Source organism: Anolis carolinensis, chromosome 5 (genome assembly GCF_035594765.1).
Source record: "Anolis carolinensis isolate JA03-04 chromosome 5, rAnoCar3.1.pri, whole genome shotgun sequence".
In the NCBI taxonomy this organism is placed as follows: domain Eukaryota; kingdom Metazoa; phylum Chordata; class Lepidosauria; order Squamata; family Dactyloidae; genus Anolis; species Anolis carolinensis.
Genome location: NC_085845.1, coordinates 170,054,651 through 170,080,890, shown reverse-complemented (window position 1 = coordinate 170,080,890; position 26,240 = coordinate 170,054,651). Strand labels below are relative to the sequence as shown.

Here is a 26,240-nt window from a genome sequence, read left to right as displayed (position 1 = left end):
GGAACAGTGGCGTTAAACTGCAGGAAAGGAGATTCCACCTGAACATTAGGAAGAACTTCCTAACTGTGAGAACTGTTCAGCAGTGGAACTCTCTGCCCCAGGGTGTGGATGAGGCTCCTTATTTGGAGGCTTTTAAACAGAAGCTGGATGGCCATTTGTTGGGGGTGCTTTGAATGCAATTTTCCTACTTCTTCGCAGGGGGTTGGACTGGATAGTCCATGAGGTCTCTTCCAATTCTGTAATTCCGTGATTCTATGAATGTAAACTAGGCATAGGCAAACTTGGGCCCTCCAGGTGTTTTGGACTTCAACTCCCACAATTCCTAACAGCCTACCGGCTGTTAGGAATTGTGGGAGTTGAAGTCCAAAACACCTGGAGGGCCCAAGTTTGCCCATGTCTGGAAACTATTTCCTACCCAAGAGGGAGCTCAAAGTCTCTCTGACCTTATTGGAAGACCAACATCACAAACATCAGGTAGAACGACATAACCATCAAGTGCTGCTTTCAGAAGACAGTTGCCTCTCCTTATCCACATATTCAGCATCCACAGATTCAACCAATTACAAAAATCCCCAAAAGCAAACCTTGATTTTGTCATTTTGTAGAATGACATTTTACTATGTCATTGTATATAAAGGGGCAGATTTTGGGGAACTGAACTCCAGGGATCTCTCTGCCTGAGGTCGGGACCGGCTTTGAGGCGCAGATGGTGCAGGGCCACGCAGGAAGGGCTGGGTGGGTCGTGCTCTCTTTAAGGCAGGAGTCCCTCACTCAGTCCACGCCACGGCTCTCCCACGCCCCTGACGTCAGAGCAAGACGCACGCGGGTCTGTGTCGGGCGGGTGGGAGGAGGGAAGGAAGGGGAGGGAGCTCCTGGTTTTGCATTCACCAGAAGGCTGCAACTGTAGTAGCTCGGCGGGAGTGGATTGAGAGCGAGGAAAGAGAGGGGAGGAGAGAAGAAGAGAGGAGTAGAAGAAGGGTGGGAAAGGAAGCCCAAGCCTTGGAGCCAGGCGACACCCGAAGGGTAAGGTTCTTTCTCTGCTTGCTTGCTTGCTTGCTTGGCTTGCTATCTCAGGAGCTACTTTGTCAAGAAGGAGGAGACTGAGATGGGAGAGCTAGAAAGGTGGTGGAGCTGGGCATCATCATCACCATAACAATTACTATCATCATCATCCCAGCTAGAACAGTGGTGGAGCTGGGCATCATCATCACCACCATCATCATCACTATCATCATCAGCCTTATACCATCATCATTATTTCTATCATCATTACCGCCATCATCATGACTATTGCAGATTATCACCCTCTATTATTTACTATATTTTCTACCCCCGCTCCAGAGCGGCTTACAATTTGACCATTTCAGTGCCACATTGCAAATACAAAATATATAAATTACATAGGCATTTATAATTAATAGGGTTGTTGTATGTTTTCCGGGCTGTATGGCCATGCTCTAGAAGTATTCTCTCCTGATGTTTCACCCACATCTATGGCAGGCATCCTCACAACCTCTGAGGATGCCTGCCATAGATGTGGGCGAAACGTCAGGAGAGAATACTTCTAGAACATGGCCATACAGCCCGGAAAACATACAACAACCCTGTGATTCCGGCCATGAAAGCCTTCGACAACATTTATAATTAATAATTAATAATTACTATCATCACCATCATCACTGCTATCATCACCACCACTACCAATATCATCATGCTGTGAGTTTTCCGGGCTGTATGGCTATGTTCCAGAAGCATTCCCTCCTGACATTTTGCCCACATCTATCACAGGCATTCTAAGAGGTTGTGAGGTATATTGTAAACTATATAAATTATAAACAACCTCTGAGGATGCCTGCCATAGATGTGGGCGAAACGTCAGGAGAGAATGCCTCTGGAACATGAGACAGCCCAACATCATTATCCTTATCATCAACATCCTTATAATCATCACTGCTATCATCATCATCACCACTACCACTATCATCATAAGATTGCTGTGAGTTTTATGGGCTGCATGGCCATGTTCCAGAAGCAATCTCTCCTGACATTTCGCCCACATCTATGGCGGGCATTTTAAGAGGTTGTGAGGTATATTGGAAACTATATAAATTATAAACAACCTCTAAGGATGCCTGCCATAGATAGTGGGCAAAACATCAGGAGAGAATGCTTCTGGAACATGGCTAGGCAGCCTATCATCCTCTCTGCTGTCATCAGCAGCAGCAGCAGCACCACCACCACTATCATCATAGAGTTGCTGTGAGTTTTCCGGGATGCATGGTCATGTTCCAGAAGCAATCTCTCCTGACATTTTGCCCACATTTATGGTGGGCATTCTAAGAAGTTGTGAGGTATATTGGAAGCTATATAAATTATAAACAATCTGTGAGGATGCCTGCCCTAGATGTGGGCGAAATGTCAGGAGAGAATGTTTCTGAAATACGGCCAGACAGCCCGGAAGACGCACCCCATGGTGATAGTGGTGGTGGTGATGATAGCAGTGATGATGATGATAAGGATGATGGCGATAGCCCGGAAAACTCACAGCAACCCAGTGATTCTGGCCATGAAAGCCTTCGACAACACACTACCATCATAATCACTATCATCATCACCAGGACTATCATCTTCTTCGTCAACAATATTTTCAAGCTATTAATCCTTAATTCTTATGCCTCCCCTCTTTTTTTGTAATTATTTATTGTGTAGGGAGGATGTGCGCCCTCGTGTGCACGCCTGTGGTTTTAGTTGCAGACAGAGATTTGTGGGATGGAGGATGTTGGTGAATGCCTGCTTGCCTCTTCCTTCGACTAAAGCTGGCATCAGGGAGGGGAGGGGATTCCTTTCTAGTCCCTTGTTGTCAGTGATGGATGATGCACCGACCCCTCCCACCCCATCCCAGAGAGCCCAGAGAAAGAGGTGGAAGTGCTTTAAATCTATTTAGCTTCTGATAAGAAAGAACAGTTGTCCGGGGAGGGGATGGAAAGTGAGATGTGAAAACCATTGTCTGAATCAGGTTGCTCAATCTCCATCAATCAATGTGATACGCATTTTTAATTGCTAGCTAAAGATGCCGTGATTGCTCAATTTCCCACTGCTTTAGTCTACCTAGAAAACACCCTTCCCCCAACCCATTACATCCAGATGTGTTGGACTACATCTTCCAGAAGCCCCTCGTCAGCAACGGGCACCAGGATGAGAAAGATGGCACTCGGCTGTGTTTTGATTCTCATACCTGCCTCCAAATGCCTTTTTTCTGATTTTTTAATCCTAGCTCTGTGTTAGCATCCTGAAAGATTTCACTCGTGTTTCATTGAACAATCAGGCAGATGTAAATTTCATTGTGTTGTCATGGTTGGAATCACTGGGTTGCTGTGAGTTTTCCTGGCTGTATGGCCATGTTTCAGAAGCATTCTCTTCTGACGTTTCACCTGTATCTATGGCAGGCATCATCAGAGGTTGTGCTTCCGGAACATAGTCCATACAGCCTGGAAAACTCACAGCAACCCAGTCAATGTAGTTGATGAATTTGAGCTCTTTTGCAATAATAATAATAATAATAATAATAATAATAATAATAATAATAATAATATAATAATAATAATAATAATAATAATAACTTTATTTTTATACCCCGCCCCATCTCCCCGAAGGGACTCGGGGCGGCTTACATGGGGCCTTGCCCGATACAAGCATTAAACATCCTGTTCCTAGGAAAATAATATATTCCACCTTTATTTTAATGTATGTATGTCCTTCTTCTCAGAGTATCTCAAAACCGAGAAGGCGCCTTCAAAGCATTCGTATTGTGGAATGCATTCATGTTGTCAGTTGCATCACCCTGTTGATGTTGCCAGTCTGGGAAAAGGAATAAAGAGGTTATTATCACTGCTGTCAACACTGTTACCTAATCTGGTGTCCTCCAGATTTTTTTTTTTACTCTAATTAGTGCCACACAAATCGTTAAATGGCCAGGGATGGTGGTAATTGCAGGCTAATATCTACGGAGGACAGAAGGCTCACAGACAGGTTTAAAAAATCACTTGATGCAAATTTGATCCTCTAAGACAGGCATGGGCAAACTTTGGGCCATCCAGGTGTTTTGGACTGCAACTCCCACCATTCCTAACAGCCTCAGGCCCCTTCCTTTTCCCCCCTCAGCCGCTTAAGCGGCTGAGGGGGAAAAGGAAAGGGCCTGAGGCTGTTAGGAATGGTGGGAGTTGGAGTCCAAAACACCTGGAGGGCCCAAAATTTGCCCATGCCTGCTCTAAGGGTTATGGTGTAAGGCAAATAATAAAAAATTGGTCTGATATGTAAACTAAAATTTATTTCTGTAGTTTATTCTATATATATTTGTGAATTGCTATAGGCATCATTAAGGGCAATTAGCCACTTAAATTTTTAGCTCTCAAGTTTTAAAACGTTATTTTTAAGCATGATAGTTCAGGCAAGCATACAGGTGGTAATAATATTGAGAGAAATAATTGCTTTCGAAATGCCGTCAAAGTGCTTTCAGAATGGTGCCCATGTTAGTATCTTGTAACAGGAACAAAACCCCTTGTGGCATATTAAGAAACAACACATTTATCATGGTACAAGCTTTTGTAGACCTGAAATTGTGTCATTAGTTATGGTTACTATATCATCATCCTGAACTGGTAGGTATGTAGAGAAGTGCCAAAAAAAACCCCCAAAACTACTACAACAACATGCAAGTAATAGTGTTTGCAGGATGTGTGGGGCGAGAAGATTATGGTACTTATATAGATACATTGACTATTTACAAAGTACAGTACAATCTCACTTATCCAACATTCGCTTATCCAACGTTCTGGATTATCCAATGCATTTTGCAGTCAAATGTTTTCAATACATGATGATATTTTGGTGCTAAATTTGTAAATACAGTAATTACTACATAGCATTACTGAGTATTGAACTACTTTTTCTGTCAAATTTGTTGTATGACATGATGTTTTGGTGCTTATTTTGCAAAATCATAACCTAATTTGATGTTTAATAGGCTTTTCCATAATCCCTCCTTATTATCCAACATATTTGCTTATCCAACATTCTGCCGGCCCGTTTATGTTGGATAAGTGAGACTCTACTGTATTACTAACATCTTTATTAATGACTTAGAGCAGTGGTTCTCAACCTGTGGGTCCCTAAATGTTTTGGCCTTCAACTCTCAGAAATCCTAACAGCTGGTAAACTGGCTGGAATTTCTGGGAGTTGTAGGCCAAAACACCTGGGGACCCACATGGCTGTATGGCCATTTTCCAGAAGCATTCTCTCCTGATGTTTTCCCCACATCTATGACAGTCATCCTCAGAGGTTGTTGAGGTTTGTTGGAAACTAGGCGAGGTTTATATATCTGTGGAAGGTCCAGGGTGGGAGAAAGAATTCTTGTCTGTTGGAGGCAAGTGTGAATGTTTGCATTAATCACCTTGATTAGCATTGAAAAGCCTTGCAGCTTCAAAGCCTGGCTGATTCCTGCCTAGGGAATCAGGTTGGTATTGGTCAGTTAATAAGCAGATGGAGGCAGTTGAAAATACCATACTGTCTTCTTGATCTAAACAGCATTAAAAGAATTATTATTAAATAAGTATGTTTATTTCTTTAAAAAAATAAACATTTTAAACAATAGTATTTGGTATTCAATGTGTTTCACATATTATTTGAGGACTCTATCAGATGAAGCAGGCAAATTGGCATTGCAGGTATTACCTGCACCATTTCTATCATCGGCCTTGTGATCTGCTTAATTGTCAAATGCTCTGTTTTGTTTTTTTAATTGTTTTAGTTTGTTGTTGTATTTTACGGCATTGAATGTTTGGTTTTTATGTTGTGAACCGCCCTGAGTCCCCATGGGGAGAGAGGGCGGGATAGAAATAATGTTTTACTTACAGTAGAGTCTCACTTATCCAACCTTCACTCATCCAATGTTCTGTATTATCCAGCACAGTTTGTCTCCCACCCGGATCCACAGCTGTTTCTCTAGGCAGCAACGCACAGTGGGCCAACATGCCCAACAACAACACAAGTGCAGCCAAGCTCCCAAACAAGTGGCCGACTTGTTGTAAAACATGATGTTTTGGTGCCTAGGGTTGTTGTATGTCTTTCGGGCTGTGTGGCCATGTTCCAGAAGCATTCTGGAACATGGCCACACAGCCCGAAAGACATACAACAACCCTGTGATTCTGGCCATGAAAGCCTTCGACAACACATTTTGGTGCCTAATTTATAAATCATAATATGATATCATGTCTAATAGTCATTTTCTTACGTGATCTACTATTACGACCTCACTGTTTTTAATTTTATGTTTTTAAGTGTAATAAGTGTTTTTAATTTTCTGGTTAATGTGTAAATGCTATTACTGGTGCATGTTATTGTTTGTTGATGTATATTGTAATTGTTTTTGTATCTGATATTTCTGTGAGCTGCCCCGAGTCCTCTTCGGGGGAGATGGAGGCGGGATACAAATAAACTTATTATTATTATTATTATTATTATTATTATTATTATTATTAAAGGTAAAGTTTTCCCCTAACATGAAGTCTGTCCGACTCTGGGGGTTGGTACTCATCTCCATTTCTAAGCCAAAGAGCCGGCGTTGTCCATAGACACCTCCAAGGTAGCCAGCATGATTGCATGGAGTGCTGTTACCTTCCTGCCAGAGCAATATCTATTGATCTACTCAAATTTACATGTTTTCAAACTGCTAGGTTGGCAGAAGCTGGAGCTGACAGCGGGAGCTCACTCCACTCTCTGGATTTGGGCCGCCAACCTTTCGGTCAGCCAGTTCAGCAGTTCAGCGGTTTAACCCACTGCATCACTGGGGCCCCTGTCATTTCCTTAATGACAGGGGCCCCCATTTCCTTATATCCAACATTTTCACTTATCACACGTTCTGCTGGTCCGTTTATGTTGGATGAGCGAGACTCTACTGTACTTACTTACATACTTACTTGGTGCAATGGGTCCCTTCTGCTTCTGTGCCAGTCATAAAGTGATGTCAGAGGATAGGATTCTCCTTTTCTCCCCTTCTTCCCTCCCTCCTTATTATTCCCAAGCTGTCTATTTGTCTTTTATATTTTACATTTATATGTCCCTTTTGATGAGTTTTAAATGCAGGAATAGCACAATTATGCTAATAATAATAGTAATAATGGAACAGCTGTAGTGGGGTAAAGGTGGACTCAAGAGGATGCGTGGAAGTACTATTGCGGGACCAGATGTTGAATTGCCGCAATTGTGCTAATGAAGAGAGGTGCAATGTCAAAGATGTACAACACAGTCTGTATCCACTATCAACAATAATGTGGCCTTAATGGACTAGTGGTTTGTGTGATAAATAAGTCATGTGTGTTGTCGAAGGCTTTCATGGCTGGGATCACAGGGTTGTTGTATGTTTTCTGGGCTGTATGACCATGTTCCAGAAGTATTATCTCCTGACATTTCAACCACATCTATGGCAGGCATCCTCAGAGGTTGTGGGAGTCATGTGTGTTTACTTGATGTGTCCTCCCAAACAGTGTATTTTGCTCAATTCTCATCTGTACCATGCCCATGCATGAACAAATTGTGTGTCAATGCTGTATACACTGGGGAGAAAAGGGCTTTGTTCAGGTTTCCTGAATCTGTTTACAATTTGTATATTTATAAGAACTGTCCAATCTAGTCAATGGACTCTAGCGCAGGCATGGGCAAATTTCAGCCCTCCAGGTGTTTTGGACTTCAACTCCCACAATTCCTAACAGCCTATCGGCTGTTAGGAATTGTGAGAGTTGAAATCCAAAACACCTGGAGGGCCGAAATTTGCCCATGCCTGCTCTAGCGCATTCGTTCCCCATGTTGTGTCTTCAGATGTTGTTGGAATTCAACCTCAAAAAATCCCACCCATTATGGCAAATGGTCAAGAATCTGGAATTTGTAATGTAACAATACCTGGGGAACAAGGTTAGAAACTGCTTCTCTGGTTAATAGTATGTAAATCGGACAAGAAGAGAGCTTATATTTGCTTCCAATGTTGCTTTTCCTAAAGTGCCATCATTGTACTGTATGGGATCATTTGAAAAGTGGTCTGAAGAGTTAATAATGAGCACAAGATAATGGAGGAGGGGTTTTCCCCGATTTGAAGATCAGTCTCTTTGACACTGCCTTACCTGCTGTTTTCGCAGCCAGCCTTCTGAGTAAAGGCCCTGCTATTTTTGTCAAAGCAATGTTGTCTGTCTGGATGGATTTGGGGCTGATCTATTTCTGGAAGTCTGCAGGGCAGAAAGCATCTTTTATGTGTTCTCTAGACTACATTTTGTGGGAGTATATATGTGTTATTTATAGCTGTGTAGGTATGTGTGGAGCAGACTGGTGGCAGAGAAACAGCCTCCTATGATCTACTACAGAGACTTTAAAAAGCTGTTTATTTTAATACAAATAATAAGTATTCCCGTCCCACTTTCCTCATTTAACTGTAAGACATCTTTCATAAAATATTAAAGACACTGGAATGTGTAGATCAGAAAGCGGAAAAAGCAAAACCAATTTCGACTTGGAAATCCAATTAGATCTCTGATTAAGTGTTTGAAGGGAAAGCAGCAATGCTTGAGTAGGGGATGGTGTTGTTTACGGTATCTATTTGATAGATATATAAACTCCCTCCTCTTGCTTTAGCAAGGACAGTACATTGATTGACTGAATTTGCACTTCATTTGGGTGAGAACAGGAGGAAACAAGAATTGAGTATGCATGTGTTTTAGCAATTGGATCTCCTTAGTCTGGGAAGACATTTCAGATATGTAAAAGGGGACTTAGGAGGTTTAAAGATGATGAGCTTGGAGGAAAAGAAGGGATCGGTTTGTGGGCAGCTTATGTAAATTAAATATGCATGTAAGTAGCCTAGCTAAAAATGCTATCTGAGATGTTTGCCCTGCCTGCTACAATGGAGGCAGGGCTGGGGCAAGTCAGATACTTTATAAGCACTTCCTTATCATTAGAAGTGACAAGTGAAACAGTGCATACCCTGCTCTACAACTGGTGTGGCGATCCTGTTTATGAGAAAAATAAATGAGAAATCTTAACAGATTAAAAAGACTCCTAGTTTCCATTAACAGAAAAGACCCATCTCTCAGAAGTCATTAATGATAGATAACACACCGGGAAATTGGAGTGAAATAATCAGTCTAGACTTGATTCTACATGGAATTATTGTTCTAGGAATTCTGTATCTATTGAGTGAGTAGACTCCTGCCCAAACGCCAGGCATTCTCTGAACAAAGTTTATCAGCATACAAGGTGTTCACATGCTGTAAAGATCAGGATCTATTTTTAATGGTGCTCAGAGTATCTTCCAAACATTACTGAGATGTGTATACAATTGAACAGAATTTACGATAATACTGTACTAGTGGGTATGAGCTGCTCTTCCCATGTGGTGATTGTGTTTAACAGAGGCAGGTACGGTATGGACCATCAGATTTTCTTGAATTGCAACTACCATCTGCCCTAGTTATCCTTGCCAATGGTTAGAAATACTGGGAATTGCTATCCATGGGACATTTATAATTTGTTGCAGGATTGCATTGGCGTAGTTCTATTTTTGATCTTATCGCACAATGTCATGATTCTCCTGTTGTTGCATTGTATTTCCATCGCTTTGGGTCACATCCAACCCTTAAATGGCTCCAATATCACTGCTGTTCCATTATTGCTTCTGTTGCGATTGCTTCACTCTGCTCCAGTCCTGATATCCCAGCCGTAATGCAGTGCCGGTGGGTATGGTTCTCTTCTCCTCCTTCCTATTCAAAGCAGGGTGAATTCAGCCTACTTCCAGTGTTTGAGCAAAGAGGAATCATGATGTAGAGGAACAACAGTTCACTGGTTGCTCTGTTCCCTGGTTTTTATTTTATTTTTATTTTGCCATATTTATTATAATATTATTATATTTACACAATTGCACTGCTGTGGCAGGGCACAATTGCAGCAGTGTTCTCCATCTTCAAGAAGCATTGGAATGGTATAATTCCATCATAACAAAAAAAAATTATAAAACACACATGCGGCACATGGCAGGCATGGGTAGGAAGACAGGTCAAGCGAACAGTGCAGAAACGCAGGTCACCAAAGAGGCACCATAATGTTATTGGAGCGAAGGTGTGAAAGTGATTGTTTCCATATTGACTGTTTCCATTTGCTGAAACAACACTGTTACTGATGACAAGTTGGTGTGATAAAACCCATAGACATTTGGAGAGCTACATTTTGTCCATCCTGGTATACGAAACTATTTTAAAGGTACAGAATTATTATTATTTATTTACTTTGATCGGCATAATCATCAACTGAATGTCCACTACTGCTTTATTCACTAGATTATTTTAAAATAGCATATAGAAATGAGTCAGGATAAATTGTCAGTTTTATGATATATGCAGTCTTCCACATGTTTGCCTTTTTTGTGTGGTGCATTTACCATTTGGCAGAATGAACAAGGCTGTATCTGCTGGGACTGACTTCACACCATGCTTTCTGTCTGTCTGTATCGACTTACTGTTACATTTGGATTCCATTCTAACTGTAACATTTCTTTTTTTACAGTAGAATTCATTTCACTGGTAGTTAACATTTCAAAATAATTTTACAGTCTATTTCAAAGAATTTGTGTATGTTTCCCCAAATGCCACTGTGATGCAAGCAAGACTACGTGCAACTACGTCTAGCTCTCATCTGCATTGGCAAAAAACCTTGCATTAGTGCCTTTCAAAATATTTTTTGACCCCAGGAGAATTCCAGTGGAAAGTAAGGAATATAATGGAGCGTCCCCATGAGTGTGTGTGGGTGCATTTCACAATACTCAAGGCTATTTCACAATAGCTAGACCCAAAAATGTATGTCCATTTGTGTCAGGTGAAACCTTAGCTTTGTGTAGCAGATCTTGTTTTTATAATTAGCATAATTTCTATGTCTTACAAATATCACCATCGCTGTTTCCAACTGGAAACAAATAAAAGATTTAGAATGAGAATAAAAAATTAAGAAAGAGACGTAACCCTGAAGGAAAACATCAGATTTATTTCTCTGAAATAAAACCCAATGTTGATTTTTAGGATTAGTTTCTGCTCCAATAACAAAAACCTTCTCAGCGAAGGGCCATCCCTTGTGCCAGACACTCTAATGACAATCAGAGCATGTCACTTGGATATTGCAGGGGTGTCTACAAGCAAATCTCCCACATGTAGTAAACCTTTTACTTTTTTCCCACCTTTTGTCTATTGCAGGAGGAATGTACGCCTGCTTTTGTCAAATGCATACTACAGTTTGAATATTCCTTATACAGAATTCTGAAATCGGAAATCCTCCAAAATTGTCCAAAACACAACTGTTTTGGATAAGTGACACTCAATCTACCATATTTCTTCAATTCTAAGATGCCAATGATTGTAAGACACACACTAATTTCAGTACCAATATAAAAAAAGCTTTGATTCTAAGAAAAAATAATTTCTTAGAATATCTGTTAAGAAATTTTCTGTACACATAATAACTTTTCCTACTGATCACATTTTGATGTGTAATAAGGGATCAAAATAATTGAAATGCAGTAACTCAACTTTTTAAGTAAGCGGTTTCAAAGATACAACCAAAGCTTCGAAGCTGTTGGTGAATGAGCTCTATTATAATGAAATAACGGTGGCTCCTCGTGTATAAAACACACTTCTTTATTCAACAATATAAAGAGAGGGGTGGAGGCAGGGTGTCTACGTAAATCAAAATATGTGATGCTGGACCACCAGTGGTCCCCAAGAACTAAAATACGGTCTTACAGATGTCCATCTCAATACACTCAGAAGGAAGGAGGAGGAAGAGAAGCAGCAGTCAGGAGGCTTGTTGTCATGTCTTTCGTGAGTAGTCAGCCTCTCTCCTCCCAACATCCTCTTTTCCTCAGCACTATAAGAGGGTTTCGCAAGACCAGTCACTCTCGTTGCAACTTTGTAGTAATGGTGAGGCTGCAGACCATATTTTAGTTCTTGGGGACCACTGGTGGTCCATGGACCACAGGTTGGGAACCACTGTATTAGGTCTATGACTGGTGAACTTTCTGTTAAGTTAAAGCTGGTGAAAATTAACATTTCGTCCAACATTATAATGAGCTTCCTTTTATGTATCAGCCTACTTATCTAGGTAAATGCCTCCCTTCAGAGGACATGATAACTTAGCATAGTAGAACCACCATATAGTCCTTGTTAATGCCATATGTACGTGGTTTACTTGGTCTACTACACAATCAGAATAGGTATTTACCTCTCAATACAACCAGCTGTTCCCGAGTGCTTAGATGCATGCCATATTACTTATAGGCTTACCGGTATGTAATGTAGTCTGTACTGTGGAATGCTTAACATAGTCCACATGTCCTGAAAAGCAACCCGATTATCAGTGACCCTACACACCACACCGGTCCTGTTTTCAAACCTCAAGTACCTTGAGAGTATGTAATTTTTTTCCAGGCTATTTGGGGAGTGGGTACACACTTAAAAATAGAGTTTATTTTCCTTTTGAAAGCCTACAGCTTTAAAATCTTCCATTGAAGATGTTTTGCCAGTAGGGTTGGGATAAGTGAGTGAATATTACATACAAGTAGCAAGATGCAATGAAGTTCTGCTCAAAACCATCAATGAGTTATACAAACCTGTAGAAGATTGGTATTTTTGTGAATGTTAGCCATGTCTTCTAAAAATAGGAGATTTTTTAAGAGACAGATTGGTACAGCTAGTGGGTACATGGATGGATGGCTATTATAGGAAATTGCCATATGCCTCACTTGTGAACTTCTCAGGGAATTTTCAGGAGTCTGGTTTGATTCTCTCAGATAGATTCCACCTTCACTAAGGTAGATCTGTTGTTCTTTACACTCTGAGCAAATGAAATATCTTTTATATTTTAAATATTTGAGCAGAATTTGGGACATAGGATTATGAACAAATAATAGATGATTCTATGGTTCTATGATTCTAGATACTTTTGAAGTTGATCTCTGTGCAATTGTCCACTGTAGAGGAATGCAAAAAAGCAAACTTCCCCTTATAGTGTCTGCCATTCCACAATTTTTGGATGTCCTATTATGGCAGGATCTTGATGTCTTCTAGCAAATGTATTGCAAAACAGTTTGATTTTTAAGAATTAACAAAATAGTTGTGCTGCTGTCTAAAATTGTAAAGTAGCATAATTACTTATGCCAAGTTCTATTTTTCATTTTGTTAGTCCCCTGTTTAATCCTTGGGTTATGTATATACAGTGGTCACCCTTCAATTAGATACAATTGCTATCTGTCCTACAACCCAAAAAGGTAAATTGAAATTATGCCACTTTCATATATGCTGCCGGTAAACCCCATACCATTGCTCACAAGACATCATAGACTTGGAAGAGAACACATGGGCATTCTAGTCCAACCCCCTGCTATGCAGGAAAAGCACAATTAAAGCACCCCTGACAGATGGCCATCCAGCCTCTGTTTAAAAGCTTCCAAGGAAGGAGTTTTTACCACACTCCGAGGTATTTCACGCTGGAAAGTAATTTTTGTGTGTGCCAGGAGTGACTTGTGAAACTGCAAGTTGCTTCTGGCGTGAGAGAATTGACCATCTGCAAGGTTGTTGCCTAGGGGGCGCCCAGATGTTTTGATGTTTTTCCCATCCTTGTGGGAGGCTTCTGTCATGTCCCCGCATGGAGCTGGAGCTGATAAAGGGAGCTCATCCACGCTCTTCCAGGGTTGGATTCGAACCAGCTATTTTCAGGTCAGCAACCCAACCTTCAAGTCATCAGTCCTGCCAGCACAAAGGTCTAATCCACTGCACACTGGGGGCTCCTGGAAAGTAATGAGAAACTGCAAGAGGCTGTTGAAGGTGAAATACGGAATGAGTGAAGCATCTAAGGTTTTATTATTGTTGGCATTTGGATATACAGTAGAGGCTCACTTATCCAAGCCTCGCTTATCCAAACCTCTGGATAATCCAAGCCATTTTTGTAGTCAATGTTTTCAATACATCGTAATATTTTGGTGCTAAATTCGTAAATACAGTAATTACAACATAACATTACTGCGTATTGAACTACTTTTTCTGTCAAATTTGTTGTATAACATGAAGTTTTGGTGCTTAATTTGCAAAATCATAACCTAATTTGATGTTTAATAGGCTTTTCCTTAATCCCTCCTTATTATCCAAAATATTCGCTTATCCAAGCTTCTGCTGGCCCGTTTAGCTTGGATAAGTGAAACTCTACTGTATTTGAAATAAGACCATGTTGGTGTTGTATTACTGAAGGTATATATAAGTATAATTGCATGATAGCACTTTAAATGCAATGGCTCCGTCATATGAAATCCTAGGAATTGTAATTTGTTGATATATGGTGTATATGTTAAGATGGCTGTCGACTAATGCCCCCCCCCAAATAAATTTCATAGGGTTTCCTTAGGCAAGAAATGGTTTGTCAGTTTGTTCTTTAGGAATATAACACCTAGTATTTGTTGGCAGTCTCCCACCCAAGTACTAATCAGGACTGACCTTGCTTAGCTTCCAAGATTAGATGGGATCTTGTCCTGTTAAGTCAGGTGCCTTTTTATTAAAAGGGCAGTGTGAAATACTTGGGTGTAGCAGTTGGCCCTGAAAGGACAATAAAGACCTGTTAGCTTTATAAAAGACGTGATGTATATTCAAAGGGTAGAACTGGTTAGCTGCCATGCATTTGCACAGCTCCCTGCATTTGGGGGACTTTTCCTTTGGGGTGTGGCGATGGGGGCTCCCATGATGGGATTATCCTCTTCAGAACATCCTAGTACACCTTTGATAGTGTGCTTGTGAGGAGCTTTGGCTATTTGCATTTATTCACGGTTGGGGTTTTATAAGCATACATTCATGTAAGTGAGAAGGAATGCATTTAAATAGGTGGGAGTTGTTAAGCAAAAAGCCTGGTAGTTTTCAAGGGCTTAAATTCTACCCTGTCTATCTCATCATCCCACTTTTTTTGCTTAGGCTGCCAGCTGAGGTCTGGGCCTCTGGAGAGCTGTTTTTCGTTTTATCTTCCCTCCCCAGGATGGCTGCTTCTCCGCTGCCTCCTCTCTTGTTCTGCTATGAACATCACTGCCTGGAAGATCCTACTGGGTTTCACCGCAGGGAAGCTATAGAGTTGGTGACATGAGGCTGCTGGCAAAAAGAATCCCTTTAGCCTAGAACTGACAGCTTGCTGCCGTATAAATAGGAAAGGCAAGCAATGTTACCATTCACACCGGAGATAAGCAAGCTAGATAGTCAGAGGATAATAGTGGAGCCCTAGACACCATACAGCTAGCTTCTCATTATCTGCACAGCACTGCATGGATAATTACCATGGTTCAGTAAGCCTGAAGCAGCTGGGAAGGGCTTCCGTTTTTGGACAAAAGTGGCAAATCATGATGACCTTAGAGGTGGAGAAAACCACAGCTACTGCACTCTTGTCTTTTTGGAAGTGACATCTGGGCTGAAGCCATCCTCATTGATCAGATAGAAATATGGAAATGGTAGAGCAGGTCAGTGACCCCTTTTATCTGTTTGCGGTAACATCTTTTAATGGGTAATTGTTGGAAGACCTCATAAAAGCTATGGGTGGAACCAGAGCCAAATGTGGATAAAGCTGCCATTTCCCTCTAACTATTTCTGCCTCGTGGGCTATTAGAATGATAGAATTACAGGGTTGGAAGAGACCCCTGCCAAGAAGCAGGAAAATCACATTCAAAGCACCCTCGACAGATGGCCATCCGGCCTCTGCTTAAAAGCCTCCAAGGAAGGAGCCTTCACCACACTCCAAGGCAGAGAGTTCCACTGCTGAACAGCTCTCGCAGTTAGGAAGTTCTTCCTAATGTTCACGTGGAATCTCCTTTCCTGTAGTTTGAAGCCACTGTTTCGTGTCTAGTTTTCAGAGCAACAGAAAACAAGCTTGCTCCCTCCTCCCTATGACTTTCTATCACATATTTATGCATTACTATCATGTCTGTTCTATTGGGACTGTTCTTACTAAAAAATTTAATGGGTTGCCCGCTGACTTCTCCTATCCTGGGGCTAAATAATGTGAAGATCCAGAGTCCAGGAACAGACAGAGAAAACTGTGTCTCGAGTTTTTACCCTCTGATCCTAAGAGAAGGTCTTGGAGCTCTAATGGGCTCATCAAAAAAATACTCTGGGCCCAAATCATATAGGGCTTCATAGGTCATAATCTACACTTGGAACTGTGTCTGCAAACTGACTTGTAGTCAGTGGAGTTTTTGCAGAAAAAATGTTATGTGCTCTCTGTCACCAGTACCCCTTAACAGTCTGGCTGCTACACTTTCAACCGTCTGAACTTTCTGAACAATCTTCAAGAAGAGTCCCATGTAGAGGAGATTATAGTAATCCAGCTGGGATGTGAATAAAGCAAGTATCACTGAGGCCAACCAACTTCAGTATTGTTATTTATTTACTCTATTTCTACCCTGCTCTTCTCACCCCAAAGAGGACTCGAAGCGGCTTACAAAAATGGCAAGATTCAATGCTGCAATATGATATAAATAAACAAATAGACATAATAAAATAATAAAAGCAGGTAAAAGCGCGCGCACACACACACAATTAAAAACAGATTAAAGCATAGTGCCTAGACCAATAGTTGTTAGGGCTGCATTCTATATAGCGCTATTTTCCAAACACCTGGTGGCATAGCCAGATCTTCAGCTTTTTCCTGAATATGAGGAGGGAAGGGGCCAGTCTAGTGTCATTGGGCAGGGAATTCCATAGATGAGAGGCCACCACTGAGAAGGCCCTGTCTCTCATCCCTACCAATCATGCCTGCGAGGGGGTGGGATTGAGAGCAGCTTTCTATGCTTTCATGCTTTCTATGGAGCTGAAATTCTTTTTTTCTTCCAGGCTTCCTCTTATTTTAATACTGCTCTATGCCATAGAGTGTTGTGTTGCCTAAACTGCATTTTACTATTCTGTCACATCTGAGTGTTTTTATTGCTATAACTATTGCTATTATATATTGTATAAACTACTGTGCACATCTGTTTATTGCTTTGTAGTGGTTTCTGCCATCTGGCTGTTTATTAGGACTTCTGTTTCTCTTTTGGTTGTCTTGCTTTACAAGATGACTCAAAAGTTGAGGATTGTTCATTGTGTCTTTCCTGCTGACGCCACTTTTGTCATTCCAGAGGACAGGTGTACCATGTCGTCCGACCAGACTTCTCAGCCCACTGTGCCACCTCTCCACTCTCCAAAGTCACCTGTGTGGCCCATTTTCCCCTTCAATAGGGAAGGAAGCCGCATCTGCGAGAGGGGTAGCCACCTTCTTCGAGACTTGCCAAGCCCCCTCCCCACAAAAAGAACCAGGACATACTCTGCGTAAGTAGCCAGACTGCATCACTGGGGAAGGGCATTGGCAGGGCAAGCTAAAATTGCTTAACTCTCAGGTCTTTCCAAGTAGTATTTAATGACATGGAATGCATTGTCGGGACTGGGAGAGATGTGAAATTGTTCTCTTAATTATACCTCTGAGCCTGTTCTCAGTTGTACTTGCAGTTGAAATCTGACTCAGTTGTGCTATACCTCTTTATTACTTTAATCCATGTTTTAATCCTCGGGGGAGCTGTCAAACAGATTCTAATTTCTGCTGTCTTTAGCTAGTTCTCCACGCAGCAGTTATATTGAGTCCTCTAGTACTTAAAACTCAGAACAGGTATCAGCAGGGTAGCCCACAGGGTCCAAATGCCATGAAATAATATTAAGTCTGGAAAGACACTGAATACCTCAGATATTAAATAGAGCTGTTTTAAGGCATTTTGTTGCCTGAAGGAAAGCAGTACATGGGTGCACCTGATGATCAAAAATGGTGGTTCATTGTTACCTGAGAAACCCACATTATGTTGACACTTGAGGATGAGCATCCCACAGTGACCTTCCTCCCTATCCCTGGAATTAAAAATACAGTAAGAGCAAAGTAAATAAATCATACAGTGCCATCATTTCAAGACATGTACAATCTACCTCTTAAGGTGGATGTTTTAGAGTTTTAGGGTTCATCCAGAAAGGGGAAGAATCAAGAGTTTTCAGTTTTGTTTTGATTTTACCTATGTATTCCCAGGTCTACATCCAAATTCTTTCTTGAAATATCATTCTCTCCCTTGTATTCTTTCTTTACTCCCTCCCACTGATCGCATCTGGCCTCAAACAACTTTTCAGAAAACAAGTTTTGTCAATTTCCACAAAACTTTCTTTATTTAGGAGTTATATAGTCAAAACATTGAAGCACTTCAGAAATATTACACTAACTAAATATGAGGGTGATTTTCTTTTGTTGCAGACATTCTTCTTTCCCTTGCTTGAAATCTGTTAATCGGTGTCCTGGACACAGTACATACTGGTTTGGGCCACCATAGCTATTTCTGGGATAGTACAAAGAGACAACCCAGCATCAAGACCCATTTTATTTTAGAAAATACTGAATTATTTTAAACCAGTGGTTCTCAACCTGTAGGTCCTCAGATGTTTTGGCCTTCAACTCCCAAAAATCCAAACAGCTGGTAAACTGGCTGGGATTTCTGGGAATGTAGGCCAAAACACCTGGGGACACACAGGTTGAGAACCACTGGTTTAAACTAACCTAGGAAGCAGGAATGAAAATTCCTTTGTATTGCCATGATTTTCCAGAAATGCTTCAGAATGAAGAAAACATCATATGGATACCCAAAGTAAAGTCTGTTTATACAGATACTAAAACGGGGACTTTGAGGAATGTTTTTATCATCTAGATAATCTGTCAAATGGAGGGATAGGGCATTACGAAGATTATACAGAGATGTACCCAGCTGAGTGTGGACAGTGGGAAGACCAGTATCACCACTGACATGTTGGCTGACTCAATGTCTGGTCAATGTCTGTAATTTGTATGGTAGGAAGCCTGTACTTCAGTATGGTGGCTTGCAATGTTCCTCTCCATATCATATTAGGAAAGTGCGGAATTACCTGGGGATTCTTTTTCTACCTGGGACACGCATATGACCTAATGCTGTCGTGGTGCTTTGTTGGTCCTTGTCCAATGTATGAACCAGGATGGGCTAAAAAAAATCAATGTTGGTAGATGAGAGTTGGCATTTTTAATGAAGTAGGAGGTGGTATTTTTAAAGCAGCCTTGCAATTTAGAACTGCTTGCAAAATCCATTTTCTTCACTAATATTCCAAGTTCTGGTGACAGCGTAATTGAGTATAGAAGTTTCTTGTGGGTGGGATAGAAGGTTTTGCAAATTAATACCTTAGACTGTGGAGTGTTGGTGAATGTGAGGCTATTTTCCCATTTGCACCTGGATATTGAGTAGGTACAAATGGGAAAACAGAGTTGTTTAGAAAGCATCTTCTTGGTTGCAACCACCAAAGCAACTCAGACTCTTTCTTACCTCCCTTCCTTTTTTTTTTAGAACGGCTCGGGCTTCTGCTGGTCCTGTCTTTAAAGGTGTATGTAAGCAGTTTTCACGCTCCCAGGGCCATGGTTTCATCACCCCGGAGAATGGCACAGAGGACATATTTGTCCATGTTTCTGAGTGAGTTCTGTGGGGAGCTTTATGTTTCACGTTGTCATCCAGATATATTTTGAGCACTCTCTGCCCTTCTTTCTCATCCCACCCAAAAGTGTGTCAGGGCATTAATGTAACATACAGCACAGTACATACTTGTTAAGGAGATTTCATTCCACACTGTTAACTTGATGTTGACGGAAAATGTTATTTTTATACATGAATTGAATAGAAAATCTTCTTTTAAGTCTCTAAATAGCTGCTTGAGACATCAGCTATTGCATGGTGTGATGTAGCCTAGATGCAAATGTGCCATAAAATCTCCTACATTTTCTGCCTTCCCACCTACACAATGTGAACTGAAAATCCTTTCTATGCAAAATCTCATTCAAAATGTTGCCAGGAAATCCAAGTAACCTAGAAAGTTCAGCTGAATTAGTGTGGTAAGACAGAAGTACAGGGCTGTGTAAAACCCCCTCCCTTCCATGTTTTTGCACAAAATAAAAAACTCACTGGGTGAGCTTGGGACAGCCATTCTCTTTTCGCCAACCTACTTCAGTTGATTGTAAGTGGAAAGGGTAAAGTGGGGCGTAGATCTGGCTATATGTCAGTATGGCTGGATCTACATTGTCATAGTAATGTAGTTTGGAACTGCATTATACGATCAGTGTAGACCAGGCATGGGCAAACTTCGGCCCTTCAGGTGTTTTGGACTTCAGTTCCCATAACAATTCAATTCTCGGCTGAGAGAGAAAAGGAAGGGGCCTGAGGCTGTTAGAAATTGTGGGAATTGAAGTCCAAAACACCTGGAGGGCCTGAGTTTGCCCATGACTGGTCTACACTGATCATATAATGCAGTTCAGTGCAGATAAACTGCATTATATAGCAGTGTAGATCCATCTTATGTATACCTCCCCGATCCCATTAGAAGAAAGATGGGATATAATACAAATTTAACATACACATCTGTATCTAAAGCAAAACAACATGGACTATGACTCTTGAGTTCCAATCTCTCTTCAGCCATGCATACCCTAAGTTGAGGCTGAGATTTATGACTTGCCAAGGGCCATCCAGTAGATATCCACTGCTGAATGGGGATTCAAAACCTGGTTTCTAGAATCATTGTCCAACACTCAGAGAACTACACCCTGCTGGTTTACCTTGGGAATGTAAGAAGAATAGGAACCTGGATATTAATGGGTATTTAGGGCACAATTTTGGTGAATGCATTAACAGTTGTGAGTTATGGGTGAGATCTTCTCAGCATTTCCCCTTGTGTTTTGTTTGGTTGGTGGGACTTTTCAATCTTGGGAAAACAACTAAGAACATAATTTAAATGTGTTTCAAACTGCCACAGGAATTCTAGCTTTGTGTATTAAGGCCTCAAGAGGTGTATATAGATTTCACAGTTAATAAATTTCATAGCACTTTAATTGCTAAGGCTTTGTCCCAAAGAGAACTTAGAATTATAATGTAGGATGACTTGGACTTTTAGGGGCATGGACTTGTGCTTTTTATCAGAAAATCTGAATCCGTCACCCATTAGATATTCCAGGATCCCACAAGATGGAGTCATGAGGTGAAAGTGTTGTGAAACTGATATAATAGTTTCATGCAGATATACATGAAGTCTCACTTTCCCCACAAAACTGATATTCTGAATGTGTTGTATAGAATCCTTTGAAGAAGACAGTTTGTTTCAGACTCACCTATACTTTGTATGACTGTATTTGATGATAGCAGCAACAATTTTTCACCTCAGCTGAGTAGGTAATTCTAAAGTGTTCGTTCTTTTTCTTTCCAGCATCGAAGGAGAGTATGTCCCAGTAGAAGGAGATGTGGTCACATACAAAATCTGCCCCATCCCACCAAAGAACCAGAAGTTCCAGGCTGTGGAGGTGGTTCTCACCCACTTAGCTCCACACACAAAGCATGAAACATGGTCAGGGCAAATAATTGGCTCGTAAACTGCTTTTTGAGCATGCAGGTTAACTGCACCAGGAAATGGAGGTGGATGGCGTGGGTGGGTGGTGTTGGAATTAATTACTGGAAAAATGGAAGAGGCCTGGCTGGCTAATCTTACTTGCAGTGTGACATGTTTGCATTTATATCTTGTCTTTTCTAAGATTTACCTTATTGGGGAGGGAGGTGGTAAATGTGTTTTTTTTTCCATGTTGGCAAGCAGGAAGTGAAAAAATAGGTGGATTTGTCATGAATTCCCAATCGTACCAAACTGAGCAAAAGCAGAGCTCTTGGTTTGTATATGTGTGCATTTTGTTTGTATGTATGTGCATCCTCATCCCGAAAGACTGGCCTCTCTCTCATGCTACACATTTGTAACACTTTGGTCTCACTTTAATTGTCCTGGCTGCATCCTATGAAATCCTTGAAAATGTGTAGTTTCGTAAGGCATTTAGCATTCTGTGTTAGTTGAGTCACCAAACCACAAATCCCAGTGTTATGTAGGGTGCAGACATGCTTGTTAAAGTAGGATCAAAGTATTATTACTATGTGGTGTGGAAGAGACTTGATGTTTTATCTTGCTGCTACTCCAAGCATATCGACAAAAAATGTCATCCTGCTCCCCTTGACAATTTTTCTTACTCTTTCTGAACTATGTCCAAGCATAGCACTCACCATCATCCCCCAGCTTTGCATTAAGCTCTTTTCTCAACCAGAACAAGAATTAAATGTGGCTGTAAGAAATTCCTTTTCTGGGGACAGTGGCCTCATAGCATTGGGCCTGTAGTGTCTTCCAGAACCTTTGTCGCATGGTGGTGCCAGTTACGGAGATACTAGAAGGTGTATTGTCCTCCCTCTCTCACCCTCATGAGAGGGAAGGAAGTTAATCCACAGGCGGCAGTTTCCTGGATCATTGTCCATCTTTGCCAGAGTCTGTTGAGGTCAGTGGCTAAGTGAATTTTGAACATAAGACTGTTTCCACTTACACCTCAAGCACCAGATGTATCCGAAATAAGTTCTGCAGGAAATTAATAGAATGCAAAAATTACAATAGATTATTTGTAAAAACAAATAAAAAACTACAATTCCCTCTATTGTGATAGCCACCATTGAATTTATGAAATTTATTCTGATATGACCGAGGAAGACTTGCCAACTGTTTTCTTCTCTATTTAAGTAAGGAATAGGATTTGAAGGCTGAGGGTTTGAGCTACAGGACAGCAAGACCCTAGCACTATTGCCATGGTATCTAATGAATTCAGGAAGTTGTAGTTATTTTTTTAAAAAAACCTTTTTCCAGGATGTAATTCTGGATTTATGAGGCACCGAGCAAAATCACTGTCTGATGTCACTGTATCACCCAGTGATGTTTCTATGCATTAAATCAGATGTAGTGCAAGTTATTATCTTCTACCACAAATGAGAATTCTGTACTTAAAAGTTTGGGTACTTGATTCTCCAGATGAAAAGCTAGGTATTCTTGTAAATATGTTGGCCCATTCAGGTTTTATTTACTATCAAATCTTTCTGAATGCTATGCAGATATTATCTATTGCTGTAGAAAATGTCTACTTTTTATGTTGACGGCCATACTGTTGATCCTCTTCAGAGGCTGTTTATATATTAAGACAAGAGGTAGAAGAGGAGGACACAGAATATAAATATGATTTTTCCAGGGTACATGAAAATCTGTGAAACTCCAAGTGAACCCTAGGAGGCCAGACTGTGGCTTCTGGGAGCTGTGTATGGTTCATGGATCATATTTTACCCACCTTTGACTTAGCCTTTTGTCAGCTGTCTATGTCTGAAATGTGTTAGTCTTGAGAATGATGGTTCAAGATTCATCCGCTTTTCTGCTTAGCTAACTTTATAAAAAGAACCCCCTCCCAAAAACCATCTTGACACATGGTAATTTAAGGGAAACCTTTCCAGACTTCCTCATCCCCAGCTAGACCTTAATTCCTCCCCCGACCCCATAAAGAACGGGGGTGTATTTGAAATGCACCAGTTCCCCTGTATATAGTAGCAATTGGTTCAAGATGACAATAGCGCCAGGGTCTTGCTTTCAGTCTGTTGGTGTATATATCTGTATTATTTAACAAAATCTGGCTATTTCTTTCTTAAGATTCTCTTTCCCCATTATGCTTAAGGGAAAATTAACGTTCTGCACTATCTGGAGTTACATTAGTGTCTTAAATTGCTGCAAAATATTATGTCAGAAGGACATCAGATGTAGCTATTTCCATTAGTTTCAATGAGATTAGGTGCACAAAAACTTGTAATAGTGTGTGAGTCTGAGGTCTTTTCTATAGGCCACAACCAAGATGGCATTACATTTTCCATATATGTGAAAACATAAGGCTGTCCCCTGAAGGCGTTTGTTCTCTTGAAAGGCATGCCAAGAGAGAGAGAGACAAAAGCATTTTTGTTAGCAGAATTTATTCTGGTAACATCTGGCATGGAACAGAGCCTCTGGGATGCATCTGCTTCATCCACTTGGATATGGCATCTCTTGGCAGCAGCAATCTCCTTGGAGAAGGATATTTTGGATTGCTGTACCTCCAGAGATGTAGGCTTCAGCATTGTCTATGTATTGTATTTCGGATCGTTGCAGATGGTGTGTCTCCTCAGGATAGATGTTTGGGTTTCTTTTTCTAATTCTTTCTTCTCATTTCCTAAACTGAACATTTTGATCATTGCCCTCTATGTGTCTTGTTTTGTAGTCAAATGTGGGGGAAAATAAGAAAGGAATGATAATAATATATATTTGTGGGGCAGTAATAAATAATGGGATTTTGTGGCATTATTGTATTGAGTACTTCCTGCAGTTATGATTTGGCTCTGCCTAACCTTTCCCAAACACTTTACTACTTTCCCCCAGGATATACAGGGTCATGTCTAAAAGCACAAACCTGGTTTCTAGTATTCTTTATATGTTTGTAATAGAATGGTTTCCCAGGATAGGATGTGCAAGCTAGGAGGCTGCCTGGTGGTTTGCAATCTCATTCTAAGTAGATTGACAAGTCCACAGCTCCTTAGGCAATGCCTTATCTGAGGTTGTTGGACCTCGGAGAGAAGTTTGTCACGCATATCAACTTTTGGTGCACGAAAAAGGAAGCATAATTGTTCTAGGAATTAGCAAAAGTTTGAATGAAATGAGCTAGCAAAGAGTTTGAATGTATGCACATGGGAAGCTGAGGACATGTGGTGCCTTTTGAATGAGGCAAGGAAAGCCTGATAGGTAGAGCCCATAATGTACTGGCATCATAAGAATGAGGCTGCTTTTCAAAGTTGCATTTTTTTTGTACTGGGATACTTCTTTAGAGGCTTTCAGATAATATGTGATTGTGTGTCAAATGCTCATCTAACTGCCATGGTTCATAATTTTGGTGACATGAAATTTGAAGGGGGCTTCTGGTTATTTCCCCAGTAATCACATTTTTACTTAAAACAAGTACACAGGGAACATGCACCTTGTTTCCAAGGAGAATTGTGCGCCAAAGCATGTGATTCTCTCGTCAAGAAAGTGAAAAGGAGGGGTTTCATAAAACACATAGGTTTTGGTGGTAACCTTGAGAAGCCCATAGACTAATAGGGCAGCCCCTAGATCTTGATCTGATGTAAGCATCAAGCAAAATCCCATTAGTCTTTCTGGACTGAATATCGTCACTTAGGACTTAATGCTCTCTCATGCATGGAGAATACAGCACTAAGAAAAGTTCAAACCTCTCATTGATGTGCTCCTCTCCATACAGTGGGGACATTTCTCTAAACAAGTGTTCAGAAATGGTTGCTAACCCAGCCTACTGTGAAGTAACACAGTCCCCAAAGACTTCCATGTGAATTTATTGAATGCTTATCACTATGAATACAAATACAGTGGTCTCCAAGCAGCACTTTAAAATAAAAGGGAGCAGACGGGGAGCTGTTGACTGTATATTCCAGGAAAGACCTTCTGTTTTTGTTGTGTTTGAGACTTGCTCCTCCCATGATCCAACTGGTTTTTATGAGACTATTTTTGGCCCTTTGGAACTAAACAACCAACACCTGCAATTAGCAACCAAACAACTCAGGGCCAAAGGAGAATATCTATGTACATGGAGTAAAATAAGAGCAGTGTTTGTTTGTTTTTTGTTTTAAATTAAACCAACAGGCAAGGTCTTATGCATAGAGGTATGAATAGGAGCTTTTTCTGGAAGTTTTTCTAGCTGTTTTCTAGCTGTGGTCTAGGCCCCATGGGGGAACCAGGCATGGGCTGGAAGGAAGCCATTACCCCGCTTCCCAATGTGATCCTAGTCCCTTCTGTGTGACCTGCTCCCTGTGACAAATGGAGGGACTTCCTGCTCACATCCAGCACCAGCAGCTCAGCCTCTGTCCCTCTCCTTGAAGGTGCAATTCCAGCGGGAGTGCCACTCAACCGTGACTTCTCTCTGGGCATTGGTTCTTTCTGAAATAACCTTGTTACCTATAGTTGTCTGTGTTTTACAACTTTTCTTCGTGTGGTCCTTGCCTGTCTGATCCCCTGTTGACCTCTGTAGCACTGGCAATAAACCATTAAAGTGACTTCCCATCGGGTCTTTCCTTTTTTTTTGTCTCTTGTTCCTTGGTTGGGTTGTTCTTTTGGAAGACGAGAGGGCACCTGAATGAAATAATGCCAGGCAGCTTGGACAATAGGATTTGTGTGGCATATCTTAGTGTT

The 26,240-nt window shown here is 41.0% G+C and overlaps 1 protein-coding gene across 1 annotated transcript; it reads left to right on the top strand.

The window, feature by feature from the left end:
• Positions 1-842: 842 nt before the first annotated feature.
• csdc2 (cold shock domain containing C2) lies at positions 843-26,104 on the top strand. The gene is made up of 4 exons (XM_003220997.4): positions 843-1,023; positions 17,222-17,411; positions 19,481-19,603; positions 21,384-26,104. The coding sequence occupies exons 2-4, from the start codon at positions 17,236-17,238 to the stop codon at positions 21,544-21,546; spliced, it is 462 nt and encodes a 153-aa protein (XP_003221045.1). The 5' UTR covers positions 843-1,023; positions 17,222-17,235; the 3' UTR covers positions 21,547-26,104.
• Positions 26,105-26,240: the final 136 nt, after the last annotated feature.

Bases quoted from the DNA above. Each gene is read 5' to 3' on its own strand.
- csdc2 (XM_003220997.4), top strand. From the start codon at position 17,236: ATGTCGTCCGACCAGACTTCTCAGCCCACTGTGCCACCTCTCCACTCT. The intron at 17,412-19,480 runs GTAAGTAGCCAG...TTTTTTTTTTAG, and splicing joins AGAACCAGGACATACTCTGC to AACGGCTCGGGCTTCTGCTG. The intron at 19,604-21,383 runs GTGAGTTCTGTG...TTTTCTTTCCAG, and splicing joins ATATTTGTCCATGTTTCTGA to CATCGAAGGAGAGTATGTCC.